Below are 11,851 nucleotides of genomic sequence, written 5' to 3' on the forward strand. Positions count from 1 at the left end.
AAAAGATGCACAAGGGGCTGCTGATCTCACTGCTGTAGTGGTGGTCCCTATGCATAGACCTGCCCTTGCTCAGCCACTGGCCTGTGAGAGGGCAAAACTCATAGAAAGAATGGCTTCCAGTTGAGAGCCTTGATGTATTTTACTCTTCTGATGGGTAGAGAAAATTAGAATTGCTCCAGGTAAATTTTGCACGTTCACAATGGTTTCATTTTGTGGGTTTTTTTTTTTTTTCCTACAGAAATCTTTCCATTCCTTACCCCAATTTTTGAAGCATTAAATATCACTGTGTTTCCAAGAAAAGTTACAAGTTTTCTAAAAAAATCTGTAAAGAGGATAAAAGAAGGTCGCCTCAAAGAGACACAAAAGGTAAAACATGGTGGCAGTTATAGGTGGATGTTTAGTTTTTCATAATTTTTTGTTAATATACATATGATTGGTGCACTTCCCTGTCTGTTTTTAGAGAAATATTTTAACATAAAGAGTACTCATGCTTAGAGCAAGATAATTGATTTGGTAGGAATGCAGAAAGCGGAGTTTGGGGAAGGAGATATGAGAACGAGTCAGAGATAGCACTTAAAATTTGATATCAGGCACCACAATTAGTATGTCATGGCATAAATATTATTCACACAAAACTTTATCACACCACTTCCCTTCAATAAATTGCCAAAGGATAAACATTACTGTTTGGAAATATATTTTACTGGTATTACGCTTTCTCTAGATCAGAGATTGCTAAAGAATCATTTCAAGTACAAGCCTGTTATTTCAAATATTCTCCAATGAAAGGCCCTATCAGGCCACCTCCTGAAGTGTAGTGTGTATTACATTTGAGCCCTCTCACAGCCTCAAGTGAACAGGCGTCTTCTCTGGGAATTGAGGCTGCAAGGCTGGCTAACTCAGCTTTGCCTTCATGAGCCCTAGAGGCCAGCCAAAGGATGTCTGCAGGTCAGGGAGGTAGGAATGGGTAACCCAGGTATCACTGAAGATTGTATAGATTTTCGGAATGTTGGAGTATTTGAAGATGCTCCCACCAAAGCTGCTGATAAGTTCTGGAAATGTCAGGAGAATAATCTTTGTGAACGTTGGTGAAGAAGAAGACAGAAGAATAAAACGTCCAGGACTTCTTCATGGGTATGCAGTTAGGACCACGGAAAAGACCAAAAAGCAATTGAACATTTTATCCAGATTTGTTTCAGGAAAACATCCTGCTTTCCAAGGATTTAGATGGATATTTTTTTCACTGGTGACTCAGGGAATACCCATCAGATTTCCAGTCTTCAAGGGGCCATATTCTCAGAAGGGAGGTTGAGGACTGCACTTCCGATTAACTTCTGACTTCATGAGTCACTTTCTGTCAATAAAATTTCGCTTTTTGCTTCTAGCGCCGAGTGGATTTCCTTCAGCTGATGATTGACTCTCAGAATTCGAAAGACACTGAGTCCCACAAAGGTACCCAAAGAGTGCTTCTGGGGGCTCCTGGTGGGGCACTCAGAGGGAGGTCCTTGTTCTGAAAATATACAGGAAGTATTCCAGGAAGATGAGAATTTCTGCCACATAGCAGAATGACACAGGTTTTGGATGTTATAAATGGTAGCTGGAGGCACTTTCTAGAGGCATACAGGCATAGATAGCCATGTTCTAAACTTAAAAGGGCAACCCTAAGGAAACCTGGCATGCCAGAGTCAGCAGTCTGTGAATCACCTACATAAGATCAAATGGCAGTTTCAGCCTCCTCCACATCCACAGAATTAAAATTTCTGCCTGGAAATTTATTAGGTTTCTGCAAAAGTAATTGCGATTTTTGTGATTACTTTTAATCGCAAAATCCGCAATTACTTTTGCAGCAGCCTAATGCATCTAACATCCAATCAGGAGGCATGCTGTCCTAATAAGGGTGATTTTAACTGGCATTTTTTGGTGAAAGTGTGTTCACCAGGTTAATCTACTACAAAGTTATTTTTTTCTTTGGAAAGGATAAGTAACTTGTGGGGAAAACCTCTGAGACCGTGTAAATATCCTCTTTGTCTTCAATCTTTCACCTACTAGTTTTAAAATCCATGTACAATTTTCACTGAAGTCATTATTACCATGACAGTGGCAAAATGATGACCATGTTCAATTTCAAGTCACCAAGGTTTGGCAATCATGTCACAAAATTCCCGAATATTTAATCATTGGTTCCAGAGAGCAGGAGTAGGCTGACTTCAGCATACTGCTTTAAATATGTCCATGTCTACAACTACTTCTGTCTTTCTTTCTATCTATCTATCTATCTATCTATCTATCTATCTATCTATCTATCATCTACCCATCTATCATCTATTTATCTACTTATTGATTATCTACGTATCTATCTATCATCTGTCTATTCATCTATCTATCCCATTACAACTTGCTATGATAAACGAAATAGCCTATTGTGTTAGTGTTTCATCCAGAAATCACTAGACACATATAGCTATTGAGCACTGCACATGTGGCTAGTGCCACTGATGAAAAATTTTAAATTGTATTTAAGTTTAATTGACTAAAATTTGATTTTAAATAATCACATTTCGATAGTGGCTACCATATTGGACAGCAGAGCTCTAAACTTTGAGATTATAGTTCAGTTTTGCATCAGTATCATCAGGTTCATGGTAACTGAATACACATATTAGATAGTTGAATTTGCCCACAACTGCACCACAGAAATCTTCACCAGTAAATCACAGCTTTGTCGACATTTCTCACACTCCTTTCATATGGCTTTTGGTTGTGAATTATGTAGTTGGAGCAGGCGTCATATTTATTTCTGTGTTCCAGGTCTTTAAATGTCCTAATCCAGTCCTGATCAAAGAGACCAATGATGGACCACCCTGAGCTTCTCTCAGGAGAAAAATCAAGGGGGGTGCCAACTTGTAATGACAGAAGCTTATGCTATTTTAATGCCATTCATCAGACTACAGTCAATCACCACTCATCTAGCTTTTTGTCCATCTCCAATTGCTGTACATCCTGAGATAGTCAATTCTGAGACCTATAGCCTAGATCTACCAGCTGATGCATCAAAGATATAAGCCATACTTCTCAAGATGGGCTATGCACACAGATTACTGCATCTTGTGAAATTCAGATTTTGAATCAGTAGTTCAATGGTGGAGTTTGAGATTTTGCATTTCTGTTTTTGTTGCTATTGTTTTGCTTTGAGACAGAGTTTTTGCTCTTGTTGCCCAGGCTGGGGTGCAATGGCACAATTTCGGCTCACCACAACCTCAGCCTCCCAGATTCAAGCGATTCTTCTGCCTCAGCCTCCCGAGTAGCTGGGATTACAGGCATGTGCCACCATGCCTGGGTAATTTTGTATTTTAGTAGAGGTGGGGTTTCTCCATGATGGTTAGGCTGGTCTTGAACTCCTGACCTCAGGTGATCCATCCGCTTTGGCCTCCCAAAGTGCTCGGATTATAGGTGTGTACCACCGCACCCAGTTTTGCATTTCTAACTAGCTCCCAGATGTTTATGACCCATAGACCACACTTTGAGTAGCAAGAGGTGGTCTGTATTCCAATATTGGTCTCTTAAGTTCCCTCAAACATATCTACAGGAAAGGTCCTTTAATTTTCCATACATTTAACCATTAATGTTTCAATTTTTCTCAAAGTTTGTCAAGGTATATTTTGGCTAAAATGAATTACATTTTTCTTGGGAGAGAAGACTACCCCATATTAATTTACAATAAAGTACTTTTAGGATCATTCAAGGAGCACACCCATAACACTGAATATATTACGCAGAAACGCTCTCTCTGGAAATTACCCAGCTGTGCAGGTGGCAGGGATGGCATGAGGAGGAGTGGATGGCCCACATTTTTGATGACCCCGGGGAAAACTGGATTAAAATTATTTGCCTTGTTGTGGCTCTGTAAGACACACATCAGAGTGAAGCCACCTGCAGTGAGACTCTGAATTGCTTTTCTATTTTTTTCCCCTAGGTATTTGAGGGCTTCATTTAGATTTCTCTTCATCTAAACTGTGATGGCCTACATTGACCTGATTTACCTGAAATGTCTTTTCTCTCCTTTCAGCTCTGTCTGATCTGGAGCTCATGGCCCAATCAATTATGTTTATTTTTGCTGGCTATGAAACTACGAGCAGTGTTCTCTCCTTCATTATATATGAGCTGGCCACTCACCCTGATGTCCAGCAGAAACTGCAGAAGGAAATTGATACAGTTTTACCCAATAAGGTGAGTGGATGATGCATGGAGAAGGAGGGAGGAGGTGAAGCCTTAGCAAAAATGCCTCCTCACCACTTCCCAGGAGAATTTTTATAAAAAGTATAATCATGATTGTTTCACTCACAATATGTAGGAAGGTTCTGAAAATGAAAAAAAAGAAACATAGGGAATTGTTGCTATTGGCAGAAGTATAAGATCTTTGTAAAACAGTCCTCTCCCTGGTTCATCTGCTTTCTATTACCACAATAATGCTAAGTAAAAAACATCCAAAAAAACTCAGTGGCATTTAACGATAAGCATATTGCTCACACATCTTGATAGTAAGCTCTGCGGATATTGGCAGGACTTGCTCTGGTCTGGCTGGGGTCTGAGGGAGCCTGGCCCTGGGTGCGGTGTGCAGGCTGACTCAGCTCTGCCGCACAGCTGTCTCAGTCAGGTAGCCACTGGTGAAGAAGCAAAGCTAGAACCAGCGTACCTGACCCTTGAGCTAAACTCTTAAACTCTATAATACTGCCTTCCAAATATAATATCAAGTACTAGGTGCATATCAACCATACTGTTTTCAGACCTCTGCCAAAACTGGGATTCTTTATGTATGAAGAGACAAGGCTTTTGGGCTGGCCCTCATATGGCAGTGAGGTGAACACAAAGGGATGTTCTTTAGAGATTACAGTCCAGCCCTGAAGCAACAACTAGGAGACTGTTTCAGCAAGTGAGGACAGGGCTGTGTGGGATTCTATCCTCTTCATAACTATGCCTAGCACTTTAATCATGTGCACTGGTAACATCCAATCAGAACCTTCTTTTGTCATATTTGGGATAGAAAGGGACTAGTTTGTCCTCAAATTATTCATAGAGATTTTATATAATATAGTGTTTCCACATTTTATGTGTATAACAAAAGCCCTGCTTGTGTGTGTGTGTGTGTACACACACACACATATATATAATACAAATCCTGCTTTGTAACTGTTTTTGTTTGCATATATAACAAAAAGAGTTATGAAGCAGGACTTTGACCAATAATCCTTGTGTGGTGCAGAGAACTTGCTTTTTCTATCTGTTTTCACTTTCTTGGTTACAGACATGTGACCTCTTTTTGAAAGGGACAATCACTTTGTCATATTGTATTTGATGCTAGTGGTCATAGCCTATTAGTCACACTTGCTTCCATGAGAAAGAAAAAACACTACATGGTTATGCTAAGGATTTCAGTCTCTGGGGTGAGAGCTGTCCCAAAAGTCTCCCGCTTTCATAACTCCTCCACACATCTCAGTGGGCCATTGAACACATCAATGGGCATGACAGTTATTAAAACACTTTATGAATGCTACAATCCTTTACCAGTATGACTTATTCTCTGGAGCTTCTAACACTTCAACAGTACTGCATGGACTGAGTTAAAAAGTTAATTCAAAATCTCAATTTATCCAAATCTGCTTCTTTCTTTCCAGGCACCACCCACCTATGATACTATGCTACAGATGGAGTATCTCGACATGGTGGTGAATGAAACGCTCAGATTATTCCCAGTTGCTATGAGACTTGAGAGGGTCTGCAAAAAAGATGTTGAAATCAATGGGATGTTCATTCCCAAAGGGGTGGTGGTGATGATTCCAACCTATGTTCTTCATCATGACCCAAAGTACTGGACAGAGCCTGAGAAGTTCCTCCCTGAAAGGTACAAGGCCCTGGGAAAGGAGCCCTCCCTGAACTAGCCTGGTTCAAGCATATTCTGCCTCTCTTAATCTACAGGACAGTCATGGGCTTGTACAATCATTTGCTTATCTTTTTACTCTTAAAAGTTTTTTTTTTAATCATGAAATTGATCATTGTCACACTTTACAAACCATAGACTAGATAAAAGAAAACTATAGCCACCCACAGTCCCAGCAATTTAAGATGAAGGTCAAAAATTATGTCCTTAGGGGTCATAAGAGTCCAAAATATAAGGACTCTTTTAAAAACATATGATCACAATGCTACTATTATGTCCTACAAATGAATATTTTTTCCTTAATATAATCAAATCTTCTGGAATCAAATTTGAGTAAAAACCATGGGTCCAATCTTCAAAGAATTCATAGCTTAGTGGAAGAGATAGACAAAGAAGGCAGTGATGATACTGCTTTGCACTGGTACAGTAGCATATGCCCATGTAAATTATCTGACTTAAACTATTCTGTGGAGGAGCTGGGGAGAAAGAAGCAGAGATGGAGATTAGAGGAAGGAGGAGGAGGAGGAAAGGAGGGATAAGACAAGGTAGGGAGGAGAAGGAGGAGAATTAGAAAAACAAGAGAGGAGAGGAGAAAAGGAAAGTGCAAAATAACAATTTTGAAGTAGTGCAAGACGATTTCTTCTTCTCCTTCCTCATGACCAACATAAGTGTGACCTGAGGCAGGAATCTACTTTTCCATCAGTCAGTCTCATCACTTACTTGCGTTTTATAGTGTGAAAACATCACCACCCTGAATATAATCTGAGCATTTAGAAATAAATACCCTTTGCAACACTATTTATCTCATCTCAACAAGACAGAAACCTCCTATAGTGTAAGGAGAGTAGAAAGGATCTGTAACTTACAATTCTCATAGCAAAATAGGCATAGCCGGATTTCAATGACCAGCCCACAAAAGTATACTATGTACTACTAGTAGAGGAGTGAGCCCTAAGTAAGAAACCCTAACATGTAACCCTTAGGGTTATTATGTCATTAACTTTTAAAATATCTACCAATATGGAACCAGGTTCAGTAAGAAGAACAAGGACAACATAGATCCTTACATATACACACCCTTTGGAAATGGACCCAGAAACTGCATTGGCATGAGGTTTGCTCTCATGAACATGAAACTTGCTCTAATCAGAGTCCTTCAGAACTTCTCCTTCAAACCCTGTAAAGAAACACAGGTCAGTCAATTTTCTGTATTAATAATGTTTTATTAAGAATTATTTTAACTGAAGGGTCTATATATTTAAAAAAGAATACACTCATTTAATCTTTTAATAATTTGTTCTCTGGGCCAAGGAATCTCTTTGGACCCATCTATGATCTTTAAGGGCGCTTCAGTTCTGGAGGTCAAAAGCCTCCATTAAAAACATCATGTAAATTCCACGTAGATTAGCATGGCATGATTATCTGTAGTCTCCTTGAACTTGAACAAAATTTAAATTCAGTTTCAAGTCTATTGGAAAGATAGGGAAGTATTTCATGCAATAATGAGGTGCAATTATTATCTTGTTTTGACTTTTGAATGGTGCTATTCCTTCCCAGAACTTGAGGAAGCTTTCTCATGACAGTGGCTCCCAACCACTAGCTGTACACTGGAATCACCAGTGAGCTTTAAAAATTTATTATGCCTAGGACATCTCAGAAATTCTAAACTAATTTGCCCAGAGTGTGGCTTTAAAAGCTCCCCAATTGTTTCTCATGTGAAGCCAAGGTGGAAAATGACTATTTTAAGGTATTTCTATTGGATATGAAGGACTACCATAGTCCAAGGCCATCCTTACTGACCTCACCTTCCAGGTGCCTAGCTCCATCCAACTGGGCTCCTTTTCAACCCAATTATAACTCTATTAATCTTCTTCCCTTTCTTCTCCTCATTCTGTTCTTATCTTTCAAGTCCTAGTTCAATTCCCAAGCCCCTCCAAGGTGTCTTCTCCACCTAGTCCAGGGCTCATTTACTCTTTTGCTCTGTTATTGGTTACTGGAGGCTATTATCATATAATTTCATAATTTGTGATTAAATCATTGAGTTTTGTTCTCTATATTTTATCTGTATCTAAGAATGTCTTCCCCCTTCCATTAACAATATCCTCTCATGTGGAGAAATAGGAACACTTTTACACTGTTGGTGGGACTGTAAACTAGTTCAACCATTGTGGAAGACAGTGTGGCAATTCTTCAAGGATCTAGAACTAGAAATACCATTTGACCCAGCCATCCCATTACTGGGGATATACCCAAAGGATTATCAATCATGCTTCTATAAAGACACATGGACACGTATATTTATTGCGGCACTATTCACAATAGCAAAGACTTGGAACCAATCCAAATGTTCATCAATGACAGACTGGATTAAGAAAATGTGGCACATATACATCATGGAATACTATACAGCCATAAAAAAGGATGAGTTCCCATCCTTTGTAGGGACATGGATGCAGCTGGGAACCATCATTCTCAGAAAACTATCGCAAGAACAGAAAACCAAACACCCCATGTTCTCACTCATAGGTGGTAATTGAACAATAAGAACACTTGGACACAGGAAAGGGAACATCACACACCAGAGTCTGTCATGGGATTGGGGGAGGGATAGCAGTAGGAGATATACCTAATGTAAATGACGAGTTAATGGGTGCAGCACACCAACATGGCACATGTATACATATATAACAAACCTGCACATTGTGCACATGTACCCTAGAACTTGAAGTATAATAAAAAATAAATAAAATTTTTTTAGATAACTACAAAAAAAAATAATAAATCCTCTCATTTTATTCCTTTTAAAATATCCCAGTGGTGCCTTGCAAGTGACCTTATCTAATTCAAGCATTTGGTCATTTGGTAAATGTTTAAGGAGTGATGGGCAGTCGACTGGCTTGAATACAAATATTAAGTTTTTTAATGTGAACATTTAGCAAATGACATTCATGTATTTGCATGTGTGTGTATGTGACATGTCCACGTGCATGTCTGTCTGTCTGCAGGGAAAATGTATTCTTGCCTTTTGAAAATTTTTAAATAATAAGGTATTATATTTGTAGAAAGATTTGGAATCTTTTATCTGAAGAAGTTAAAAAACCGATGTCATTTATTCATATTAAGTAAGACCCTATAAATCTTATTTCTAGGTCTCATGTATTTATTAAGCAACTCCACCCCTTAAGCAGGCTTTCTACATAGGAGAGGAGGAAGATAGAGATGGTTTCCATATTATTTCCATATTCCACATTATTTGTGGCTTTAGGCCAGCTATGTAGCTATCCTGCATGTGTGCTCAGACAGGGGACTCAGCCCTGAGAGAAAGTGGTCCTCTGGCACACCTGGGATGGGGAAGGCACTCACTTGTAAGTCCCAAGCTGGAACTTCTTGATTGCCCATCACTCCATGGAGATCAGAATATCACTCTGCTGTGTTTCCTCAACACTGAAGCAGTGTCTCAATAAGAATGGGGCTAAAAGTTGAGTCAAAACACTGTAAGAATTGAGAGGTTCCCCACTTGCACTACCCTTGGAAACCAAGAGAAAATGTTAAAAAATAAAATGATGATGCTTCCTGAAGGTGTCTTCCCATCTTTACACTAGATGGGTTCCATTGAGAGGAATTACTGGACTCTGGAAGATGAAGACTGTCCATATAAATAAAATGTACAACAGTTAGTCAGGATTACCTTGCAAGTTTCAACATACACCAAATTAACTTCATAAGATGCTTTAAAAATAGTTTAGCATTATACCTAATAATCTGGTTTAAATTTTTAAAACTCATCTATTTTCTTAAAATTTAAATCAAAAAAGAACATGGGTTCCCATGAATTTGTCTCAGGTCAAGCCTCGTACAGAATAGGTGCTCCATAAATATTTTGTTAAATGATTGATGATGAATGCTCTCATTATCCAATCTTCACACATCTTATTGAGTAAGTATAAAGAATCCAAGATTTATAATGCTGAAAGTAGTTTTTATATGTTTACAAAGCATTATTGTCATTAATGCATTTTTTTTACTTTGATGCTATACTTTCTACTTTTGCTTTATGTAATGCTTCTCAATATGCTTGTTTAACTGTTGCAGATCCCCCTGAAATTGAGCTTTGGAGGACTTCTTAAAACAGAAAAACCCATTGTTCTAACAGCTGAGTCAAGGGATGGGACCGTAAGTGGAGCCTGATTTCCCTAAGGACTTCTGCTTTGCTCTTCAAGAAAGCTGTGCCCCAGAACCCCAGAGACCTCAAATTACTTTGTGAATAGAACCCTGAAATGAAGATGGGCTTCATCCAATGTACTGCATAAATAACCGGGGATTCTCTACATGTATTGTGCTCGCTCATGGTCTGTATAGAGTGTTAAACTCGGTAATATAAAGGAGATGACCAAATCAATGCTGGGGAAGTAGATTTGGCTTCTCTGCTTCTCATAGGACTATCTCCACCACCCCCAGTTAGCACCATTAACTCCTCCTGAGCTCTGATAACAGAATAAACATTTCTCAATAATTTCATCCACAATCATTAATGAAAATAAGAATTATTTTGATGGCTCTAACAGTGGCATTTATATCACATGTTATATCTGGAGTATTCTATAGTAAGTTTTATATTAAGCTAATCAATAAAAACCTCTTTACAAGAGTATTATCGTATGCTTTCCTGCACATTAAGGAGAAATCTATAGAACTGAATGACTGAGAACCAACAAGTAAACATTTTGATCATTGTAGTCACTGTTGGTGTGAGGCCTTCGTCAGAATTCCAGTTTGATTATTAACACAGGTGAGAGTTAATCCACTATGACTTTGCCCATTGTTTAGAAAGAATATTCATAGTTTAATTATGACATTTTTGACCAGGCACAGTGGCTCATGCCTATAATCCCAGCACTCTGGGAGGCCAAGGCGGGCAGATAACCTGAGGCCAGGAGTTCAACACCAGCCTGACCAACATGGTGAAGCCCCATTTCTACTAAAAATACAAAAATTAGCTATGCGTGGTGGCACATGCCTGTAATCTCAGCTACCCAGGATGCTGAGGCAGGCAATTGCTTGAACCTGGGAAGCAGAGGCTGCAGTGAGCCAAGATCACCCCACTGAACTCCAGCCTGGGTGATAGAGTGAGACTGCATCTCAAAAAAAAAAAAAAAAAAAAAAATTACACCTTTTTGTAGCACATATATTTTGTAACATATAACTGAAGCCATTATTATATTATTAGTTTTGATTTAATATTTTCAGCCCATCTCCCCTGATATTTCTGGGAGACAGGAAACATGTTTTCCTACATCTCTTGCATTCCATCCTCAACTCCCAACTGTCTTAATGCAAACAACACCTAATAAAAAACAGTTGATTGGTCAATTGATTGGGCAACAAGGCTAAAAATACTCATTCCTGTTCTTTTCCTATTTCTTCCTTTATTTTCCCTTTCTGAATAATTTAGTCCTAGAGGCATTAGGTGGGTGGCAGCCAGATGGTGGCCACACATTAAGGTAGAGAAGAGAGTCATGGTGGTTCCAAGTCAGAGACCAGGTAGGATGAGGACAAAGTGGGTGTTCATGTGGAAACAACCTGCCTGGGTGTGGGAGTCCAGGAAAGCAGAGAAGGGGTCCATACAGAGGGGTGGCCTACAAGAGCAGCCAGAGCCTAAATATGGCATGGAGAATCCACGTGAGGTGAGGAGGGCATCCATGAGTGGGAACCAATGGGTGAGGTTTGGCTACATAAAGGGAATTGATCAAATAAGTAAATATATTAAGGACGATGGAAGCCAGGCTTCTCACCTTTGCAGAAGGGAGTCATGGATTCAGAAAGGGAGAAAACCAGCATGAATCCCATGAAATAAGATTGGAATGGATGTATTCGTGTATATTCATACCCTTCTAGATAGATAGATGGGTAGATAGG

The 11,851-nt window shown here is 39.2% G+C and overlaps 1 protein-coding gene across 1 annotated transcript in view; it reads left to right on the forward strand.

The window, feature by feature from the left end:
* Positions 1-10,586, forward strand: part of LOC105543712 (cytochrome P450 3A7) — a 27,839-nt gene extending 17,253 nt beyond the window's left edge. The window contains exons 8-13 of the mRNA XM_011985752.1: positions 239-366; positions 1,386-1,452; positions 4,067-4,227; positions 5,673-5,899; positions 6,966-7,128; positions 10,028-10,586. Of these exons, the coding sequence (XP_011841142.1) occupies positions 239-366; positions 1,386-1,452; positions 4,067-4,227; positions 5,673-5,899; positions 6,966-7,128; positions 10,028-10,123 (842 nt within the window). The 3' untranslated portion in view covers positions 10,124-10,586. The remainder of the gene's footprint in view (positions 1-238; positions 367-1,385; positions 1,453-4,066; positions 4,228-5,672; positions 5,900-6,965; positions 7,129-10,027) is intronic.
* Positions 10,587-11,851: the final 1,265 nt, after the last annotated feature.

The sequence above is a fragment of the Mandrillus leucophaeus genome, unplaced genomic scaffold (genome assembly GCF_000951045.1).
Source record: "Mandrillus leucophaeus isolate KB7577 unplaced genomic scaffold, Mleu.le_1.0 Scaffold29, whole genome shotgun sequence".
NCBI classification, from domain to species: Eukaryota; Metazoa; Chordata; class Mammalia; order Primates; family Cercopithecidae; genus Mandrillus; species Mandrillus leucophaeus.